Source organism: Triticum aestivum, chromosome 6A, assembly GCF_018294505.1.
Source record: "Triticum aestivum cultivar Chinese Spring chromosome 6A, IWGSC CS RefSeq v2.1, whole genome shotgun sequence".
Taxonomy (NCBI): domain Eukaryota; kingdom Viridiplantae; phylum Streptophyta; class Magnoliopsida; order Poales; family Poaceae; genus Triticum; species Triticum aestivum.
In genome coordinates, this window is record NC_057809.1 from 597,487,759 (window position 1) to 597,511,713 (window position 23,955).

General features: G+C 46.2%; 1 protein-coding gene and 1 pseudogene across 1 annotated transcript; both read left to right on the top strand.

Annotated features, from left to right (window-relative positions):
• Window positions 1–13,521: 13,521 nt before the first annotated feature.
• Window positions 13,522–15,204, top strand: LOC123131237 (peroxidase 2). The gene is made up of 2 exons (XM_044550959.1): window positions 13,522–14,037; window positions 14,144–15,204. The coding sequence occupies exons 1-2, from the start codon at window positions 13,564–13,566 to the stop codon at window positions 14,933–14,935; spliced, it is 1,266 nt and encodes a 421-aa protein (XP_044406894.1). The 5' UTR covers window positions 13,522–13,563; the 3' UTR covers window positions 14,936–15,204.
• Window positions 15,205–22,324: 7,120 nt separating this feature from the next.
• LOC123131238 (cytosolic sulfotransferase 15-like) lies at window positions 22,325–23,347 on the top strand (annotated as a pseudogene).
• The last annotated feature ends 608 nt before the right edge of the window (window positions 23,348–23,955 follow it).

The following is a 23,955-nucleotide window of genomic DNA, read 5'->3' on the forward strand; positions in this document are numbered from 1 at the left end:
AAAATTATAGAAAATTCATAAAGCAATAAAAATATAGAAAACTTGGCATGCATACTAGTGATGATTGTGGAACACTATAAAAAAATTTGAGTTCATTTCAAGGATGTCGAAAATAAATTAATAAGTTTATTGCTATAACTAATAATTTGGAAACGACCGTTAATAAAAAACAGTACTTCACATAGAATTAAAAACAGTACTTAATACAGAATTTACTAACTAATTATATTACAAAGAGTACTTAATACAGAATTTATTTCGTATTGACATTATACATATGATGGTAGATATTACTAATGTAATTTGGGTTCATTTGAAGGATGTCAAAAAAATATTGTAGATAGTACTCATGAAATTTGCATAGTGTGGCAAATAATAAAAAATAAGACAGATAGTAATGATATGATTTGAGTTTACGCTGCTAGCAGTACACGGCCGCACTGCCCGGACAGTGTAATGAGCTTACACTGACCGGGCAGTGCGGCAGTGCCGCCGCTAGCAGTGCAAAGTCAAACCAAATTATTGCTAACTGTCTCATATAGCAATGTGCACGAACGCGGGTATATATGCCGGTCGTGGCGTCCCTCGGCGCGCGAGGTGGGACTAAAAAAGCGCCCCTTCCACCTCCCCCCCCGCGCCGTGACTCATAGAAGGCAATAAAATTGTGATGCAAAAAAAAAGCCCACCTGTGCTTGAATGCCGCAACTGCGCTTAATCGGTCCGGCCCGATCAAGCCGAGTGGCGAAAGGGCCGACCTTTCGGCCCAGCTACGGCCTACAGCACAGGCCAACGGGGCAGTGGCGGGACGGGGCGGGAACGAGAGGAGTTCGAAACGGTGGTGGGAGGTTGGTATATAAGTCGGTCGCGGCGTCGTTCGGCGGGCGAGGTGGGACTAAACTTTAGTCGTCACCCCCGCCGACCCTGCCCCCGCACCGCGCGCACACTCAATGGGCCGGCCCACGCGCGCCGTCGCGCACAGTCACTGGGCCGTCCAACGCGCGGTGTCATTGTTTTTTTGTTATGTGTTTATTGTTTAAAAAATAATAGTAATTTTTTTAATAAATGTTGTATTGTATAAATAATAATGAAAAGTCCTACGTATTGTATAAATGTTCAATAATTCATGTAATGTTCATTATTTTTTATGTGTCTTGCATTAATGGCTAAAGTAGTTTTCATAATAGTAAAGAGGTTTTTGTTATAATTTAGAAGTAATAATAATTTGGAAAATACTCTTTTCATAAAACAGTACTTGATATAGAATTTATTTAGTAGTTATGTTAAAAACAATACTTAGTATATAATTTGTTATGTAATTATATTAAAAACACTACTTAATATAGAATCGAATTCACGGAAAAAATCATAAAAAATTTATATCCGATCAATGCCGGTTGCATGGGTAGTACGAGGTGGCATGCACGAACCGTCACCCAATTTTGGGAGGCAGTGGGCATGCCCATCTTAGGGCCCCACACAAGATTTGAGCGACGTCGAACACCAAATACACGTTGCGTCACGCCCGGTCAGTGTTTTCGGTGCGTTTCACTGAGAAAACCATAGGAAATTCATACGGTGCCGAAAAATTATGAAAACTTGCACGCATCATGGACCTGTTGATGAGTGCGTGTGCAAAAAGAAGTTTGGGGTCCACCGGCTGAGTCTGAAAAGAGAACGCAGTACGGGGCTGACATCGTTCATATCCGATCAGTGCCGGTTGCATTGGTGGTACGAGGTGGCATGCACGAAACGTCACCAAATTTTGGGAGGCAGTGGGCATGCCCATCTTAGGGCCCCACGCAAGATTTGAACGACGTTGGACACCAAACGCACGTTGCGTCACGCCCGGTCAGTGTTTTTGGTGCGTTTCACGGAGAAAACCATAGGAAATTCATACGGTGCCGGAAAATTATGAAATTTGCACGCATGATGGACCTGTTGATGAGTGCGTGTGCAAAAAGTTTGGGGTCCACCGGCTGAGTCCGAAAAGAGAACGCAGTACGGGGCTGACATCGTTCATATCCGATCAGTGCCGGTTGCATTGGTGGTACGAGGTGGCATGCACGAAACGTCACCAAATTTTGGGAGGCAGTGGGCATGCCCATCTTAGGGCCACATGCAAGATTTGAACGTTGCGTCATGCCGGTCAGTGTTTTCGGTGCGTTTCACGGAGAAAACCATAGGAAATTCATACGGTGCCGAAAAATTATGAAAACTTGCACGCATGATGGACCTGTCGATGAGTGCGTGTGCAAAAAGTTTGGGGTCCATCGGCTGAGTCCGAAAAGAGAATGCAGTACGGGGCTGACATCCTTCATATCCGATCAGTGCCGGTTGCATTGGTGGTACGAGGTGGCATGCACGAAGCGTCATCAAATTTTTGGAGGCAATGGGCATGCCCATCTTAGGGCCCCACGCAAGATTTGAACGACGTCGAACACCAAACGCACGTTGCGTCACGCCCGGTCAGTGTTTTCGGTGCGTTTCACGGAGAAAACCATAGGAAATTCATACGGTGCCGGAAAATTATGAAAACTTGCACGCATGATGGACCTGTTGATGAGTGCGTGTGCAAAAAGTTTGGGGTACACCGGCTGAGTCCGAAAAGAGAACGCATTAAAAAAAATGCATTAATATTTTCTGACGTTAAAAAAACATCGAAGATAATGGCTTTTTTTTGAAGAATATGCATGATCCATGTGAACCTTCACAGCTCAGAGCAGGTGAAGACTCACATCGATCCTGCATATCCTCCAAATAGAGTCCCACAAACTGAGCTGTTTGTGCATTGACCAAAAGAAAATTATATAAAGAAGTCAACGGCGCGCCGGCTTAGCGATGTGGTATTAAACTGAAATGTTGAAGCACAATGCATGTTTTTAATAAATGCATCGTGGGCCAGCCGGCGGTAGTTTTACGGGACGGGCCAAGTGGCCCACTATGGCGTGACCACGTCTATGATGTCGTACGTGCGTGCATGGCATGGAAACCACGCCGCCATTACCTCGCCCCAAGACCGCCTAACCCCGCCGCCTCCACGCACGTGCTCACCCCTCCCCGATCCGACGGTCGCACCGCCGTGGCCGTCCCAACTCCCTTCCCTGCCGGCCTGACGGCGGCCATACAATTCGGCCTCTGCGCGCGACTTGGATCTCAGGCCCGGCCGTGCCGTCTCGGCAAAGTCGCCGGCACCCTAAACCCTAGGACGGGCCGTCGGCCAGCGCGCTGGTGTGGGCACAGGGCGAGCGGCTGCCACGACTAACCCACACCGGGTGGGGTTAGGCAACGGGGGCTGCCGGTGCACGTTGAGACGCCGGAAGGTATGGTATTAAACCATATGTAATGTTTTTTGAATCTCGTAACTAGTTAGATAACTGTCATCTTATTTAGAATGCAAGAATTGGGAGATGTGTACTGCTCGGTTGAGAAGTGGTGCGAATTGGTGGGAAAATTCACACCCAGACAGCGCATGATGCTACGTGGCACAAATTTGGACAGTATGTTGAAAATTCCTTCGGTGAAAATGAGGAAAAATTTATTGGAATTTATGATTACAACGTATGATAGTAGTAGAAAGCGATTTATTATTCGGCCAAATACTAACGGCATCAGTGTGCTTAATGAAGATGTTCATGACATATTCGGGATAAGTAACGAGGGTGATGATGTCAGTAGCATGATAGCAACAGTACAACTAGATGCCAAAAAAATTGTTCCGAATCGGTTTCTAGACAAAAGAACAGGCCTAATCCTCATCGATGAATTGATAAAAAATATTGTTAATACTCAGTCATATGATGATGATTTTGTGAGAAGGGCCGTACTGGTTTTTATGGGTACAGTCTTAGCACCACAATCCACCAAGTTTGTTCCTTATCGTTATTACAAAATGGTGGAGGACGTGAACGCTATCAAGTCATACAATTGGAACGATTTCACGTTGGGGGTGTGCATGGATGCTATTAAAGAATCGGTCGAAGATCTTGAAAAATTTAAGTGGCCTATTGGGAACTTGGCTCTTCTTCAGGAACAAGTCATTTCGTAATAGTTGTATGTACATATGATTTTTATGTGATCTATGTGTCTGACTAGTTGTGTTTACTATCATGCAGTATATATACTGGGAAAAAGTTGAGCCAATTGGTGTGGATACATTTGATCCTTTGTCTCGTGAATACCCACTAATGCTTAACTGGCCAGAAACGGAAGGGAAAAAGCGAGACGACTATGACAACATGCACGAGGGTGGCACCGGCAATGTAAGTCAATAAGTAAAGTCCTTATTGGTTGCACATAGTAATTAATTATATTTGTTATTTAATTTATTTTTTTTGTTTGTTGTACAGATTGAAAACTGCGTTAGCGAAGAGTACAGACGTGCTAAGGTAGCACGTGAAGGGACTGTCCTAAAGGAAGAAATGAAGAAACCTAAACGGAAACGTGGTGGCAGGAGTAGAAAGCCAAGCACGTCCGCGGTTTCATCGAACACGACTTGTAGTATGGACCGTGTGATGACATACATAAAGCTGTTCCACAAGGAGGTTCTCAATATACCCGAAAGATGTGCACAGGTAATTTAGAAGTTGTATTGAACATGGTTTAATGGTTCAACTACTTATCGTGTTTCATTTGTGTTTGTAGATGGTAATGGAAAGGTTGAACACGGAAGGTGTGGTGTACAAACCCAATAAGAGGGACAACAATGACGAATTTGATAATGTAGGTGAAGGAGCTGGGGGCCAGTACAAGTCATCTAAATATTGGCCAGATATTGATTCAACTACCGACGTAAAGGTACGAACATCTTTCACGGGTATCAATGATACCTCCGTGCCCGTTGATGACACGGGTGCTCCGGCGACGACACCGGGTAAAGGTGAAGCTACTGATCCTTTCATTATAGACGATAATGGAAACTCTCCATCTTCGGCATCAACTGTACGTACAAAAGACTTTCCGTCTATGTCCCGAACCCCGCAGAATGCTAATATTTCTGGTGAGTCTATGGATGCTTTTTCACCAACAAAGTCCGAAGACACGTTTGAGAGTTTCCCGGTAGAGAGCAACATAGGTAATGGTGAAGGCAGTCAGGAAAATGATGGTAAGCGCAAAAGAAAAAAGTCGAAATATTGCCAATCCCCCTACGACATTCTCATTACCCGCAAGAAACATGTTAAAAAAAGTAAGTCAAGTACTACTTTATAATTCATTCACGCGTTATGTAATTTTTTTTATTTTTAATGACTGTAGCTGCATTGTTTTAGATCTGTTTGCATCGTCACCACATTCAATTCTAGCAAATTCTTTTAATATGACTCCAGATCACATAGAGGCAGCGAGAGTTTTTGTTGAGACTCTAGCATCGACAAAGAAGCATGCACACCGAACCGTGGTCGATATGCCGCCACCAGATGGGGACATATGCACGCCAGCTATGCTTAACGATGTCCTGACGTTTAAATGGTTGCATGGCGCTGTAAGTATGAGTTTGGTTTGAACATATCTCTCATTTGTACTTCACAAGTTGATAGAAATTTTTTGTTTATGTATGCAGATCATCAATGCATATTGTAAACACCTACAACACCGTGATTTTTCTGATCGTTACATATCAACAACGTGGTTCCCCAAATTTATGTTGAGTAGGGCAAGGGGAAAGACCAAGTCAGTAAATGACTCAGAACATGTTACAAAGAAAACAAAAGTCATCGCAAGAGTAATGGATGAGTATTTCAGACGGGACAAGGTATTGCTTTCATATTTATTTGTTTCTATTAGACATTACTATTTAATTGCACTAACATCATTTGGTTACTATGTAGGCATATTTTCCTATGCACGTTAATGATAATTATTGGATAACCATAGTGATGCACACTGTCAAGGAGGAGTTTCAAGTTCTTGACTCAAATTCTAAAGGCGCAATTAGCCAAAGAATTCGCAATATGATTGCCACCCTGGTACGCTATAATTTTCACACTCGCATTCAGAAAAATATTGAGTCATATATGGAGGCCAACTCAACTCAACTCTTGAATAACCATAGTATATACATTAAATTCTGGTTTGTTAATTTGTTTCAGAGAGCTGAAATTTCTAAGGATATTATGGAGGCCAACTCAATTCTTGAATCAAAAAAATTTCTAGATGTCTCATCGTGGCCAATTAATGAGTATAAAATGCCGAGACAAAACGATGGGTAAGTTAAATGAGTACAAGGAAGTACATGCTATATCCTAAGCTGATCACACATGTTTATTGCAGAGTGTCTTGTGGACTTTTTGTGATGTGGTGCATAAAATACTGGGACGGAGATCGCGGGACACATGAATTTGACCAGGAAGAGATTAATGAGTCAAGGCCACGTATTGTCGCGGAAATTATTTTTTCAGAGGTAAACAAATTAGAGAAGGTCAAGATGAAAATTGTTAAAATCATGAAGAAAGAATAGGTATTAGCATCGGTAGGGTTTTAGTCCCGTAGAAGGTTTCCCTATTGTTGTTGGATACTTTGAATGATTGTAATGGGACGTGGCATTGGGATAGATTTCGACAATTTTTCACGTTTTATTTATCGCTTTCGTGTGAGACTAAACATTTAAATGCGTGTGAGCAAGTAATATTTTTGCTGTCCTAAAATGTATCGGTTTGCGGCTCCGATGTTATATGTAGTGTTGTTTTTTCTACTCGCGGCGGTCATTTATTTATTAGAAAATATCCCCGCCGTCCTGAGTTGGCGCGATGTGGACAAAACCTGCATAATTTCCCACGTCGATTGTGCTGGCAGCAGCAGCGCTGGATCCGACGAATATTCCAGCCCAGCCCGTGCGGTGGCCGACAGCCGAGGCAGTGGCGGGCCCGCGCAGTCCCGCTAGTGCGGGCTGGTGCGATTCGCCGTGCGCCACGCGCGGGTCTGCTGGCCCAGCAGCCGACCGACCGACAGCCGCGCGCCCGGTGGCAGAGGTCTCATCTCGCCCCACCCAGCGGGCACATGCAACGATCCCGAGGGGGAATATGGCGATGTGTCGGCCCATAAACGATGCGCGTCGGGCGCGTGGGACGATCCTCTTCTTGTGCGGATGGGGACGCTAGCGCGTTGTGCCGACTAAGTTTAGTCCCACCTCGCCCGCGGAGAGACGCGCCGACCGGTTTATATACTCCCGTCTTCGCCTTCTCACAAGCTCGCTACAGAACACTAATGAATGCCCTGTTGTACGCCGTGGCCTCCCCGCTCGCCGGCCGAAAAGCCTCCCAGAAGGCGTTGTAGTATACTGTCCGTGCGCGCGCCCGGCCACGGCTGGGCTTTTTTTTTCAAATACATTAAATTTAAAAAATGTTAATCAGTTGACAAAGTCATGACAACAGTAACACACTCATATAAATATATCATGTTTCACACATAATAATAAAAATCGCGTGTATCATAACATCGAACAAGGTGGCATAAAGATTAACTCAAAGTGCCATGTCTCGAATCCTTAAACAAATAAACTGAAAATGCCAGTGCCTTCCATCAAACAAGGTGGCTTAAATAATAAACTCAAAGTGCCATGTCTCTTATCCTTAAACAAATAAACGAAAATTACGAGTGCCTTCAATTGATTATGAATACTTCATCTTTATGCCCGGTTCCTACATAACAAATTGTAAACAACTCATCAGACAATTGTAAAGAGAGAACCCAAAAAATAATTAAAATAATGTAAAACTTACTTTTCATTCTCAGCGCACGTTTGCCGTCTATGGACCTCTTTCTTACAAATGCCACAAAGAGGACCGGGTTTTTTCTCAGAAAATGATTTTGGTCTTCCATTTTTTGTAACATTTGGATCTTTCTTTGCCTGCCCTGTCGTGCTCTGTTTAGGGGCGCCCTTCATGGAAACTTTCACGGGATCACCTATGACATCAACATGTTGTTCCGGCTGACATGGCTCCTCATGCACATTTCTTCTACTACCAACAGCATCATTATCAGGGACCTTTTTCTTCGCTATTATATTCCGCAGACACTGCATCAACTCATCAAACACGAATGGATCATTTGAAGCAACATGAAAAGCTTCAGCTCCTGTTATACTGAGTTGACTATAGCGAGCACGCTGCTCTGCCCCTGTCCAACCCCAGCCAAACATGTCACTCTTTCGCTGTGCAGGCAGCCCACCTCTCGCAACTTTCGACATCCTCTTAAGGATGCAACAGTTAGGTATTTTAGATATTTTCAGATGAACCAACTGTTGGGGAACGTAGTAATTTCAAAATTTTCCTACGCACACGCAAGATCATGGTGATGCATAGCAACGAGAGGGGAGAGTGTTGTCTACGTACCCTGGTAGATCGAATGCGGAAGCGTTGACGCAACGTAGAGGAAGTAGTCGTACGTCTTCCCGATCCGACCGATCCAAGTACCGTTACTCCGGCACCTCCGAGTTCTTAGCACACGTACAGCTCGATGACGCTCCCCGGGCTCCGATCCAGCAAAGCTTCGGCGATGAGTTCTGTCAGCACAACAGCGTGGTGATGATGTTCTACCGACGCAGGGCTTCGCCTAAACACTGCAACGATATGACCGAGGTGGAATATGGTGGAGGGGGGCACCGCACACGGCTAAGGAACGATCACGTGGATCAACTTGTGTGTCCTAGGGTGCCCCTGCCCCCGTATATAAAGGAGGGAGGGGGAGGTGCGGCCGGCCCCAAGGGGTGCGCCTGGAGGAGTCCTACTCCCACCGGGAGTAGGACTCCCCCCTCTCTTGCCTTGTTGGAGAAGGAAAGGGGGAGGGAGAAGAGGAAAGGGGGGCGCCGCCCCCCTTCCTTGTCCTATTCGGACTAGGGGAGGAGGGGGCGCGCGGCCTGCCCTGGCCGGCCCCTCTCTTCTCCCTTATGGCCCATGTAGGCCCATCAACCCCCACCGGGGGGGGGGGGTTCCGGTAACCCCCTGGTACTCTGGTAAAATGCCGATTTTCACCCGGAACAATTCCGATGTCCAAATATAGGCTTCCAATATATCGATCTTTATGTCTCGACCATTTCGAGACTCCTCGTCATGTCCGTGATCACATCTGGGACTCCTCACTAACTTCGGTACATCAAAATGCATAAACTCATAATAACTGTCACCGTAACGTTAAGCGTGCGGACCCTACGGTTCGAGAACAATGTAGACATGACTGAGACAAATCTCCGGTCAATAACCAATAGCGGGACCTGGATTCCCATATTGGCTCCTACATATTCTACGAAGATCTTTATCGGTCAGACCGCATAACAACATACGTTGTTCCCTTTGTCATCGGTATGTTACTTGCCCGAGATTCGATCGTCGGTATCCAATACCTAGTTCAATCTCGTTACCGGCAAGTCTCTTTACTCGTTCCGTAATACATCATCTCGCAACTAACTCATTGGTTGCAATGCTTACAAGGCTTATGTGATGTGCATTACCGAGAGGGCCCAGAGATACCTCTCCGACAATCGGAGTGACAAATCCTAATCTCGAAATACGCCAACCCAACATGTACCTTTGGAGACACCTGTAGAGCTCCTTTATAATCACCCAGTTACGTTGTGACGTTTGGTGGCACACAAAGTGTTCCTCCGCTAAACGAGAGTTGCATAATCTCATAGTCATAGGAACATGTATAAGTCATGAAGAAAGCAATAGCAACATACTCGGGTGCTAAGCTAATGGAATGGGTCATGTCAATCAGATCATTCACCTAATGATGTGATCCCGTTAATCAAATAACAACTCTTTGTTTATGGTTAGGAAACATAACCATCTTTGATCAACAAGCTAGTCAAGTAGAGGCATACTAGTGACACTTTGTTTGTCTATGTATTCACACATGTATTATGTTTTCGGTTAATACAATTCTAGCATGAATAATAAACATTTATCATGATATAAGGAAATAAAAAATAACTTTATTATTGCCTCTAGGGCATATTTCCTTCACCAACACATACAGAATGTGTTTGCAAGGCAATCCTTTCCGAAGCATTCGTCCACAACTGCAGTCTATCGTATTTTCAGAGTTTTCAGCTCAATAATTCACGCCGAACTGAAATTTGTGGTTATTTCTCCATGTCATGATGAAGGTGTGGCAGTCAACTCCCACTAGCGTCTCAAAAATCTCAACCTCTCCCATCTTCTTCAGATCTTGTTGAAGAATATAAAAATTGGAATGAGTGAATACTTCGGTAGCATACTTCTCAATATCCTTATATTCTGTGTCTGATGGTGGCAATGACTGATTTGAAACACAGTCATCATGCACCTCGTTCTCACGTAGTCGAACTATGAGATTCTCATAATGCACAACTAGGTCAACAATAGTCATACCGCCGTCCAGGTGAAGGTGAAGACAAGAGTTAAGGCTTTCACTCCTCTGATTACTGCGCATACCCAGAAAAAAACCATCTGACAGATATGATGCTGCCCACAGACTCCTCTTCCTGTACATCCTACTCAACCACTCTTCTGTTTTATCAGTCTTCCATTTACGGACGAAAGCGTGCCATCTCGCCTCAAAGTTGGCTGGAGAGGTGGAGTAGTACAAGAGTGCCCTGAACTCATTTAGCGATTTGTAATTAAGGTGCTTCTGCATGTTTTTTCCACGTGCCATGAGTAGAGACGGTGCAACACATCAACCAAAACCAACCGAATAGCTCGTATCATTGCAACGTCTCCATCTGTGATGATTGACCTTGGCTTTTTCTGACAATTGGCCCTCGGGAATGTCTGGAGCAGCCACAAGTACGTCGCTTTGGTCTTGTCGGACACAATGGCACAACCAAAAACTGTGGTGCAACGGTGAATATTTACACCAACAAAGGGGATAAATGGCGTACCATATCTGTTCATCTTATACGTGCTGTCGAACACAGTCACATCTCCATACAACTGATAGTCCCGCCGCGACTGTGCATCGCACCAGAACATGCTCTTCAAACGGCCCTCCTTATCGAGCACGTGCTCAAAGAAAAATTCTGGATCCTTCTCCTTTCCGCTCCTCATAATCCCGATTGCCGTGTTAGCATCACCCTTCGCAATCAGCTTCATTTTTTCTCGGCAACATAGGTTGTACACGTCTCGTCTCAGAAACCCACACTTATCATACAAGCCATACCTGCTAATGAAGTTGTCGACGATGATATGCTTTCTGATCCCAGCTCTTTCCATCGCCAAGATCTCAGCTATCTGGTGATCTCCCATCACTCGATGTGACCGCAGAAATACCACCTCATCTGGTCTCGCTAAGAAATGGTTGTGATCATCCATAAAAGCTGCCACGAACCAAACTCCACGTCCTTTGTCCAACTTCACGACTAAATGTGCGCCACACTCGCAACGAGTCTCAGGTCTTAGCCTGCGGGTACGGCCCTCCGGGTTTAAAAATTTACTAAGACGTTTTCCTGCCCTCGAGCAAACGTATCGCCTATACCGAACCGTGGTTGAGAGTCCTTTTCCTCGTTTCACCTTATCTTTTCTGATACTAAATCCACGGTCTTTGGCGAAGTTATTATAAAACATGTAGGCCTCCCATTGTGATGTAAATGTCATATCCATAACCTTCAATTGTGTCTCCAGCGCACGTTGCTGGATTTCAGCTTCCTCAATGTCCATATTAGCTCCATCCTCATGCTCATATTCATCATCACCACTCCAACCATCAAAGTTAGCCTACAATATTCCACATAAGCAAGTGTAAGTTGTCATCAACAAGTTTTTATTATTCAATGACATCTTAAATTTTGGACCGAACCTGGCTTATGTTATCCGCGAAAGATTCAACACCATGATTTTCCTCGTTCTGGATGTCAATATCCTCCTGCACATAAAAAATCATATGGACATGTAAGTACCATATGGTTCTTCATCCGACGAAAAGATTGTACACGACACTTACATTTTCACTACAAGCACCCTCCTCCTTCTTTTGAAAATCCTCCTCGGGTAAATTATCGTACGACGACCAGGATTCATTGTCGCTTCCATCATCATCATCTTTACTATCATTACCATTCGTACAATCAACACTATCGCTACCATCCCACTCACTCGTGTCCAAAAACAGATCCATAAATGTAGTTTATTTATCCATTGAATGATCTCACAACCAACATTGCAATATTATAATAAAAATTGATCTATCAATTTTAAATCAAATTAAATGTACTACGATCAGGCAGATGACAACTTCTTATCTAACAAGTGATTGCACATAATTATTTACAGATACAAATTTTTTTGACAAACTAGACGGCTTACATGGCGTGCACGTGCACTTCGGCCGGCATGGCGTGGCTGCGGACGGCGAGGATGTTCCTGGAGAGGTTGATCACGGAGTTGCGTGCGGCGACGGCGTCCACGTAGGCCACGTCACCGCGACGACCTGCACGGAGGCGACATCACGTACGGCGGGCGACTCCAACAACGTCCGCGCTGGCTAGATCCCGGGTGAAGACGGGGAAAATGGTCGGCGATCGGCGGGGAAAGGCGGCGATCGGCCGGACGGGAAGACGTTGGAATTGGCAGCGTGATCACGGCTAGATCGGCGGGGAAAGGCGGCGATCGGCGGGTAAGGGCGGCGATCGGCGGGGCGGGGCGACGTTGGAACGGGCCGCGTGATCAACGCAGGTCGTGGTTTTTTTGTTTCGCACGACGGAGAGAGGGTAGATGCGAGCCGGCCGTATCGGCTCGAGCCGTGCGCTCGGCCCTACCTGTATGGGCACGCCACATACAGCGCGGGATACGTTAAGCACCATATGCCCAAAATGCCCTTATACGTTAAGCGAGGGGCGGGGGGGGGGGGGGCGGTTGTACCGAAGCAGACCTCATATAAGAGTTGTGTAATGCAGGTCAATCACTCAACAGTTAGCGCTGCACGACCCGCGCGCGCAATACCCAACGTGCTAATCCTCTCCAATATCTCATGCTCATTCCCTAGTTGAGCTCATCATCGAGTTGTCAACTGCTTGAACGAGCTAGCTGTTAATTGTTAGTCTGTTACTAGTTGACAACTTGATTAGTCGTTGAGCTTTGACATTGCGGGCGTGTGTTAGTTGCGGCCCATCCATGACCGCAGTTCACCACTGATCCAAAGCGTGCGTGCTCATCTAGGAAAACGTGTGTGCAATCGATCGGCAGGTTCCCATTCTCCCGCCTTGCCTTGCTTGGGCTAAATACTACCACCACCACCACCAGTAATACTAATCTAATTCGCTTCAATAATCACCCTTGCAGTACACGATGCAATAACAAAACATTCCCCGATTAGTAATGGCCTTGTCGCCCAGTCTAATGCGCTGGACCAGCGGCTGCTCAACTAACATCACGGTAAGAATGTCAACTGCTTGAGCTGTATCTCCATTGTGCTCCCCACGTTCGCTTCCCACTTGCCACTTCCGGCAACATTCCTCCCACGTTTGTCATCCAGAGCTCAGGCTCTCCCCCTTGGAGCTAGCTTGCTATAAATTGCAGGCAGAGCAGCGTGTATTCTCATCAGTCCACCCAAGCTGATCACGACAAACACCAGGAACAGCCCCCCGAGCTAGCGACGACCATGGCCAAGCTCGCCTCCATCCTGACTCTCATCGCGCTGCTCGGCTGCGCGGCGCGTACCTGCCAAGCAGATTACGGGAATCCCACCCCTGTTCCGTCCGTACCGAGCATAACTAGTCCCCCGCCGCCATACACCCCGACTACACCTAGTCCTCCTCCACCATACACCCCGAGCACACCTAGTCCTCCACCGCCCACCCCAGCTACCCCAAGTCCTCCACCACCATACACCCCGACTACACCTAGTCCTCCACCGCCCACCCCAGCTACCCCAAGTCCTCCGCCGCCATACACCCCGAGCACACCTAGCCCTCCACTGCCGACCCCTAGCCCACCGACCAAAGGACTCGCGGTCGGCTACTATCAGAAGTCATGCCCTCGCGCGGAAGACATTGTGAGGGAAGTTGTGCGTGATGCCAACGCCGGTATCATGGCTGGACTCATCCGTCTCTTCTTCCATGACTGCTTCGTCAGGGTAAGAATTTTTAACACTAGAACCTTCACATATATAAATGTTTATTGTGTCATGAAATATATGTAGGCTGATGATGTGCGTGTGGTGTTTAATGGTTTATTTGTAGGGTTGCGATGCCTCCGTGCTTCTCGATCAAGTAGACCCCAACAGCCCACCAGAGAAGTTGGGCGTCCCGAACCTGAGCCTGCGTGGCTTCGAGGTGATTGATGCCGCCAAGGCTAGAATCGAGAAGGAGTGTGGGAGCGACGTAGTCTCATGCGCTGATGTCCTGGCCTTCGCTGGGCGTGATGCCACCTACTTCCTTAGCAACAAGAAGGTCTACTTCAACATGACAGCTGGCCGTTATGATGGACGTGTGTCTTTCATGAATGAAACACTCCCCAACCTGCCACCACCCTTCGGCACCGTGGACCAGCTCAAGGCCAACTTCGCCTCCAAGGGGCTGACTGCCGACGAGATGGTTACACTCTCTGGTGCACACACCGTCGGAATCTCCCATTGCTCGTCCTTCAACTCATCCTTCTCTGACCGCCTCAACCCAAGCACCTCCGACATGGACCCCACACTAATGAGCTCTCTCCGGGAGCAATGCAAGTCAGACAATGGGACCGACAACACGGTGGTGCAGGACATCGAGACCCCTAACAAGGTCGACAACAAGTACTATAAGAATGTGCTTAGCCACAAGGTGCTCTTTGATTCAGATGCCGCGCTCATGACGGCAGATGATACAAGTGCAGCGGTGCGTGCCAATGCCAAGGACAACGATGTGTGGGAGGAGAAGTTCAAGGAAGCCATGGTAAGGATGGGCGCTATCGAAGTCAAGACCAGGGACGATTTTTTCAATGGTGCCGCTGTTGAGATCAGGAGGAATTGTCGCATCGTCAACTCATACTAAACTTGTTGATCTTATCGCATCATCGCTAGTTTTTCAACAGTAGATTGAGAATAAGCTCGTGCTTTCTCGGGTTTCCATTGATGTTTATTTTGATTACTTTTGTAATGTTATTATTTTTTCCCTCTTGTTGTTTTTATTATTTCATTTTATTGCGGTGTGGCATTTTGTTTTTCAACTTCGCCTGATGAAAGTTGTTGTACAAGAATTTGCTCCTTTAATTCTTTGTTACTTATATTAACATCATAATTATCTTGCCGTGTTCCTATGTCTTTCTATTGTTTCCAAATAAAACTATTATTTGATCAACCTATTCTTTTAATTATCTAAGGGCTTCTTAGCTTATAAAATTCGGAATTGCTATAACTAAATAGTTGATTCTTGCTAAGCAATTTTGTCCGCATACCAGCACAATATGCAAACCATGCATGGAAAAGGCCCACTACAACATGCAACCATCCATTTAAACAAGTTTTTTCTTCTCAAAAAAATTTAAAACAAACTTTTCATACTATTATGCTAATTATATTCAAAACTTTTTTACAACTATATAATAATCAAGTACAATAAATCATATGTATTTTTTGTTTCATTTCTCATATTATTAATCTACATATTCATGTTCCACAAACCAACTCCCAATGAAGTAAATTGCAACCAATTCTTGCATTAATGCATGGGGCATTATCTCTTATAACTAAGTAGATGATCTCCAATAACCACTAGTAGAAAAAGGCACATTTGTCCCGGTTCCAGATGCCCATTTGTCCTGGTTCTAGAACCGGGACTAAAGGGTCGGACTAAAGCCCAACCGGATGGCTTACGAACCGGGACAGATGGGGCTCCACGTGGTCGCTGCGGCGAGCTCAGGCAGGAGGGCCTTTTGTCCCGGTTGGTAACACCAACCGGGACAAAAAAGCATCCACGCGTCAGCAGTTCAGGGGCTGGGGTTTTGTTTTTGTTTTTGAAGGGGGGGGGGGGTTGGAGGGTTAATTTAGGGGTTTCATATATTGTGTTAGCTAGCTAATAGAGAGAAGTGACCTCTCTTATCTTCGTGCTTGGTCGACGCTACGTATTATACGTATAGAGAGAACTCGCAACACACTAACTAGTAAGCAAATGAAGGAAACCATTAAGTACACAAGATCGTCATAAACATATACAGAGAGAAGTGATGGACCTCCTCCTTCTCCAAGATATTGATCGAACAACAAGTTTACGTATATCTATCCGACACTACTAGCTACTTATATACAATATAAGATCTCTTACAATCCCTAACATCTGAAGTCAAGTTATACATGGTATTCTCCGACTTTATTGATGAGGTGGTCAAGAAAGAATCCCACAATTTTCTCTTGAATTGCTTTTATGCGATCCTGTGGTAGGAGATCATCCCGCATCTGCCAGATCTAAATCAAAGAAGAAGGTCAATACATGTGTATGAATGAAACTCAACACAAATGATGGTAATAAAATAAAATTGTGAATAATTTTGCTTACGCACTTCATATTGTTTTTCAGAGTAGCCCCGCTTATTCTTGGTCGTCTCGTTGTAGATGAACTCGCAAACGTAGTATCCACAGAAATCATTCTCGGGTTCCTGCCACAAGCACTTTACGAGAAATAGAGGTCAATCAAACTGATAAGCAAGCATGCTACATGGTATTGATGAAACTAGCTAGAATCAATGGGAGATGCGCGGAACTAGGTAGTAGTACTTACTTTCGGGTGTTTAAATTTCAGCTCGATAGGCAGTCCCAGAGAAATTGCGGTGAACTCTTTCCAAACCTTGCCAGACAAAGAAAATAATTACTTGATATCATGAAATGAACAAAGTGGCCGATATAGTGCGATAGTGATCGATTGAACTTACTTCTGGAGCATCTCAGTCATGTTCGCATACTCCTGGGGATCTTTTCGTCTCGAGTCTAATACGGTTACTAGTCGCTGCTCAAGCTTAATCTCTAAGAGAATAAAGTGGTAGCTGCGCACGCATGCATAACTCATCAGTTACATTACTATAACCTCGAGTAATAAGGAAACCGAATGTGCTCAAGATAGCAACACTCACTTGAAGTTGTAAGGAAAGAGTATTTTATCTTTTCTTTGATTTTTGAGCAATGATTTGAGCAAGTTGTCCTCGGTTTCTAAGACATTCCTTTTAAATGTCCATTCATGTATGATATTTGGGTTAATGAACCCAATGTCATAGATTTGTGATTTTCTGCATTCGACGATCTTCAATCTGCGTAATATTGTGAGGATAATTATGTATACATGCAATGAAAGAGTTGAGCTATATATAGAGAGACTTAATTACAAAAAGTAGTACTTACAGACAGTAGCAAGCCACAGGTGATTTGTCGAGGGCCTTTAGATTGTAGAACTGAAAAAACTCGTCAAAATCAGCAGTTAGCAGTTCTTGTCCAATGAACTCGTGGTCCTCTTTAATTCTCATCAACAAAGCATCCTTCCCAGACTCGTTGTAGGTTTTCATGTACCATTGATGAAATATTCGCATCATCGTTGTTAGAGGAGGACTTCCATCTTTGACGAGAGGCTTCCTGTACTGGTATTTGAATTCGTCCACCTCCATTGTGTCAAAATGTACATCGTCGGGCAGGTAATCACCAGGATTGGTACCGGGCAGCATATGTGGTAGATTTGCGACGATATCGCTAGATACCTTGAGCGGGGGGCATGATTGGTTCTCATGTTCTCCGAGATGGGGATTTTTTTCCCACTTCTTCGTTCTGCTAACCTTTTGTCACTTGAAGTAGTTCCTAACCGGCGCGCATCTTGCAGTGTCTTTTTAAGAAAGCGGACATGGTTGTCATCCGGCGGAGGCAGTGGTGGTCGCTTCAGGGTATTGATAGTGCGCTTCACTTTCACCGGGTCTATTTTCTCCTTCAGAGGTGGATGTTTCATAGCTCTTCGCGTTTCAAAGAAGTCCTTCACTTGGGCTTTACAGATCTTCACGTTTTTCTCCACGGTCATCTCGTATGGTAACTTCTCTACAGGCTTGAGAGATGGACCAAATCTGTATTGCCTCCCGCCTCTGGCTGTACTGCTAGACGCCGGAGCGGCGGCATCTCTCTTTCGTTGCTGCTGACGAGTAGTAGAAGGAGGCAGAGTGCTCCGACGCGCCGGAGCAGCCGGAGCGACGACTTCTGTCTTCCACCATTGCTGACGAGGCGGAGGAGGAGACGGGCTGCTCGGACGCGGCGGAGAAGGAGGCGGAGTGCCGCCCTCACGCACCGGAGAAGCCGAAGAAGCAGACGGAGTGCCCTGATCACTCACCGGAGGAGGAGGAGGAGGAGGAGGAGGCGGAGTGCCCCGACTCGCCGGAGGAGAAGGAGGAGGAGGCAGAGGCGTCCAGTTCGGAAGCTTGATGTGCTCCTTCCGCCATAGACATGGAGTTTTCAGAACAAGACCCAGCTGAGTCTCCCCTTCACCTCTAGGGTGGTCAAGCTCGAGCTCCTCAAATCCCTCCGTTAGTTCATCCACCATACAACAACACAACCTTGTGGAATCGGACGGCAGTGAAAAGTTGCCTCGGGTTCAGGAGGTGCAATAGAGCCGATATGTGCCTTGACTTTGAGGTTCTGCCATTGCGTCCACGGGGTAGCTAGGAGCCGTGAAGTCAGGCTACTGAACGGGCTCGGTGGAAGCCACGTTGTTTCTCTGCTGAGATGGCGGGGTAGCTTCTGGGGTAGCTCTGGCAGGTCGCTGGCTCTCAACTTGTACCTCTAGCTTTAGTACCCCTGCATTCAGTTTCTGCAGTTCACTCTGCTCCAGTTTCCTCTTCCTCTCCCGGGTTTTGTAACCACCTGCACCGGGAAACCCAACCTTCCACGCAATAGAGCCTGGCGTGCCTCGTGTTTGTCCAGGGTGCTCAGGATTCCCGAGGGCCTCGGTGAGCTTATCGTTCTCTTTGTCGGGAACGAACGTCTCTTGTTGCGCTGTGGCGATATACTTCTGAAGCTTCTTGACGGGTACTTCAAGTTGCTCGTCCATCCAAACGCACTTCCCTGTTTCAGGGTCCAAGGTTCCCCCAACCCCGAAGAACCAAGTCCTTGAACGGTCTGCCCAGTTGAATGTCTCTGGTTCGACCCCTTTAGCAAGCAGGTCATTCTTAGCCTTGTCCTACAACAGCCGGGCTTTGAGGTAGCCACCTGACCCCGTGCGATGGTGATACTCCTTCTTTGCAGCATTTATCTTGTTTGTCTGTGACATCTTCTTATTCTTCTCCGATGTCTTGTAGGACACAAATGCGGGCCAGTGATCTCTTATCTTCTCAAATCGGCCGGTGAATTCTGGAGTCTTCCCTTTGTCGACATACCATGATTTCAACTCATTATTCCACCTCCTGAATAGACCTGCCATCTTCTTAAGAGCATGAGCCTTCACCAATGGCTCTATAACTGGCTTATCCGAATCCTCCTCTGGCGGTAGGGTGAAATTTGCCTTCAGCGAGGTCCAAAGATCATCTTTCTATCTATCGTTGACATAAGAAACTTCAGGGTCTTCGTTCTTAGGCTTATTCCATTGGTGGATGTTGATCGGGATCATGTCCCTAACAAGAACCCCGCACTGAGCAGAAAATGCTTCCTTGGTCCGCCTGGGTTCAATCGGTTGGCCATCGTCCGCGATTCCTGTGATTGTGAACCTTTCATCCTGGCGCAACCTTTTCTTCGGGCCTCATCTCGTTACCGAAGTTTGGCTCGATCCGAAGGGCTAGAAAAGAAGAAAGAAGGGTCAATATGTGTACATACCAAAACAATTAATGCATCAATTAGCTAGTCAACACATGCTTAATTAATATGTATACCTCGCCGGACTTTGCAACACCTCCCTCCTCCGTTCGGTCACCGGAGCCGTCATCAAGGTCTCCTTCTTCCACCGGTATTCAATCACTGGAGCCATCATGATCATGTCCTTCCTCCCCCATTGTTCGATCACCAGAGCCTGCTTCACCCTCTCCTTCCAGACCATCGGCGTCGTTGAGATACGTCAAGATATCACCTCCGCCGAGGATTATGTCCCCCAACAACTATTCTGTTTCCAAGTCTCTGTGCTCCATAGTTTATGCAAATATTACAACATGGCAATTAATATACAAACATGAGAGATGGATATATTAGTGGCAAACATAGACCTAGCTAGCTCGATGCTTCTACGGTTTGGGGTGGCCTCGACAACGCTTCTAGGGTTTGGGGTGGCCTCGACAACGCTTCTAGGGTTTGGGGTGGCCTCGACGCTTCTAGGGTTTGGTCGGGCGAGAGGGGGTTGATCGACGTCCCCCCTCATATTGAAGAGTTACCGGAGTTCTCTCATGAATGTCCGAAGTCCGGACCGCCTCTCTCATGAATATCAAACGAGGGATTTAACAAAATGGCTCCATTCTGGATGTGTAGAAAATGGTCCATATTTTTCATGATCTCATCTACCCTTCTATATTTCACGTTGTCTAGTGTCAAAGGATTCAAGAAAACCATGGCTTCATCATTAGCCGGAAGTAACAGACGCATGATGGTGTTCTTCTCATCACTAAAATAATGAAAACAACACAACCAAAAATATATTCCATAAGTACTCATCCGAATATTAACCCAAAAATCATAGCCCTAACATAGATAGCGAACAATAACCATAACCCTAACATATACTAACAACCCTAACCCTAACCCAAACATACTAAAAAGCCCAACCCTAGCAAAATGCCAAACAACCATCACATATTTCCATACAAATTGCGCTGATTGTGCAGCTCTTTTCACCTAGGCGCTGCACAAGGTAGTGCAGCTCCTTTCGCCTAGGCACTGCAAAATTAGGGGTGGGGCCTGGTCTTACCTTGGGGTGCCACACTGAACAGAGTGTAGCGCCTGTCAGTCAGGTGCTACTCAGTGTAGTGTAGCACCGATCTGTCTGGCGCTACACAAAAGGGTTAGCTAGGTAAAAAAAATCGTCCATGGTTTAGTTTGTGAAATAGTTGCACCTCGAGGTTAGTTTTAGTCCATTTTGCCACCAGAGAGCATGTTGCCATTGATAGTTTGCAGCCGGCGCCCATAGCAGGTCATCACGCGGCGTGCGCCCAGTAGCCCACAGAGGAGCCTGCGATGAGGGGGAAGGGGCGAGCCTGCGTGAGTGATTCGACGCCCAGCAAGGAGAGGGGAGTGTGCAGATTGGGTTAGGGCCAGGTGCGCCACTAGACATCGGCCACAAATCCCCAAAATTCTAGTTGTGCCACAACTAACATAGTGTTGCATGCATGCAATCCTAGCAGGGCTCGTCGGCTGCCGTGCTTCTGCCCTTTTTACCTGTTCTGCAGGAATTTTATGTTACCAATGATGAAGCGACAGCCTTTGTATGGTGAGCAAAAGATGAGAGGGGGGCTGATACAGTGCCCCGGTGGCTACCAGATGATTTGGCTAATTTCGGTGATGGTTGTACCTTGTGCCCACATGTGACCAAGGAAAAGAAAGACTCCCATCAAATACGTTGGTTAGGTTGCCGGTTGCTAGTGTGGCTCAGGAGCAAAAATAGTGTAAACGGGACCCAAAATTCGTTAAGGTAAATGCGGATGCAACATTCTATGAGAACGAAGGAATAACAACTGTCCTGAGAGGTGACAATGATAACTTTATAGCTGCTCAATGCAAGTATATATCTTTTGCTGCTCATGTGGTTACAAATGAAGCTATGGCCATGAGAGATGACTTGACTTGGCCAATTCTCTAGAGTTCAATGGTCTAGACTCTAGAAGCCGAGTCTGATTCTATGCAAGCGATCAACTTTTGCACCGGACTGTCTAGATGGTTGGTGGGATGTGACGCCAGCTATTTCATGGAGTGTGTAGACACAGCTATGTCAATAGGAAAGATCATCTTTAAACATTGTTATCGGCCATCTAATCAAGCGGCATATGAGCTAAGTAATCATAGTATTTATATTGAACTTTCTCTTGTTTGGATGAACGCGTTGCCTGACATCTTGATCAGCAAGCTCGGAGACAATGTACAATTATTTAATTTTAACAAAACTAGCCATGATTGCTTTTTAAGAAAAAAGGTTACCCGGTTGCCGCTGACGACTAGCACTACTATATAATTTGGAAAAAGAAAAGTGCACTAACACGCCTTTTCCTCGTAAAATAGGGCAGCTCGATCATACGCATCGATTGCCTTGCTGTACCTGGCGGTCAGAGGAGTTTCAGTGGCTGTACCCGCTGCTCATAACAAAACCATCTAATGCGAGTTAGGTATCCAGTTGCCACTAACTGCAATTTAGAAAGAAAATGAAAATAAAATAATGCAATGTAGTATATACCACGCCTTGTCCCTATAATATGGCACCTCCACTGCCTCACCGTACAGCAAGAAGGGGGACATGGCTCAGGCTCCTTCCAAGGTAGAAGACGGTGCTACCATGAGCGCTGCACCATCCAAATCAATAAGCCCCAAAGATTTGATATCCACGCTCCCAACAAGTAGTGATGACTGGTGCTCGGGGCCGCTCGTTCTGTACAAGAACTACTGGCTGAGGTCCACACGGTGCTGGAGCGGATCCTGCTGGCCCAGGCCACCATCAAGCCCCGGGACGACGACATCATCCTCGCCACACAGCCCAAAAGCGGCACCACCTGGCTCAAGGCCCTCGCCTTCGCCATCACCAACCGAGGCCGCTACGGCTTCGGCGACCACCCCCTCCTCACCCACCACCCTCACCAGCTCGTGCTGAGCATCGAGTTCCACGGCCCGGGCGGGGACCATACCGACCTCAATGCACTTGCCTCTCCTCGCCTTCTCTCCACGCACATTCCCATGTCGCTGCTCCCGCCGGAGATGAGCCCATCCAGCGGCCGTCGCGTCGTGTACCTCTGCCGAGACCCCAAGGACACGTTCGTGTCTCGGTGGCACTTCGACAACAAGATCTTCCACGGTTCCACCATGGAGCTGGACAAAGCCTACGACTTGTTCTGCCGGGGGCTCTCGCCTTACGGGCCTTTCTGGGAGCACTACCTGGAGTACTGGAAGGCCTTGGCTACGCCGAACAAGGTTCTTTTCTTGAAGTACGAAGAGATCAAGGAAGACTCTGTGAGAGTCGTGCAAAAGCTTGCAGCGTTCCTCCGTGTCCCTTTCAGCCAGGAGGAGGAAAGCTCTGGTGTCCCGGAAGAGGTGGCGAGGCTCTGCAGCTTTGAGACACTGACGAGCCTACAGGTTAACCAGGTAAGTGTTGTCAATGATCACGGAGATCACAGGTTTCCTGCTAATTCAGCCTTCTTTAGAAAAGGACAAGTTGGGGACTGGGCGAACCACATGAGCCGAGAGATGGGGGAAAACATGGATCAGATCACCAAAGACAGGCTCAAGGGATCTGGACTCGCCTTCTGATTTGCATTTCTATTTTCTTATCTGCACACCTCTGTTTCGTACTCATAGTCTCATACACATTTCGGACTAAAGAAGTTTCTTTAAACGGTGTTGTCTTTTGTAAAAAAAAAGTGAGTGGCTCGACATGCCATGAGCATCTTGAAAGTCTGTGAATAAAAAAGATAACACTTTGTCTGAGTACAAGAATTTTTCTCCTATTCACACGTTTTTTAGTTTAATTGTTATCCCATCATAATTTTGGGATCTCGTAATGCGGAGAAAATAAAGGATCTCGTAACATTCAGAGGTAACACTAAGACATAATCAGTGCACCTTGTACTAAAACTGTGGTTTGGCTTGGTTCTGGTCCGGAGAACATTGTAAACTAGTAGAATGCCCATGCGTTGTCACGGGCCGTAGATTTTTTTCCGGTTACATATATAAGCATAATACATGTATAGAAGTGATAATCCATAGCAATCAAAGGCAATTGAAGTCCACTTCACTTGCGATGTAAGTTCATAAAAATCTAACTGAACGATGTGTACATAGAGAGCAATGATCAGTTGTTTTTCTATTATAAACTAAGATTTACTTGCATACAATAATGTGAGGAATGTTGTCTTTAGCTTCATTTGCATAATACCA

Excerpts from the sequence above, each read along its gene's own strand:
- LOC123131237 (XM_044550959.1), top strand. The coding sequence starts at position 13,564 with ATGGCCAAGCTCGCCTCCATCCTGACTCTCATCGCGCTGCTCGGCTGC. Across the intron at positions 14,038-14,143 it reads TCCATGACTGCTTCGTCAGG|GGTTGCGATGCCTCCGTGCT; the intron begins GTAAGAATTTTT and ends GTTTATTTGTAG.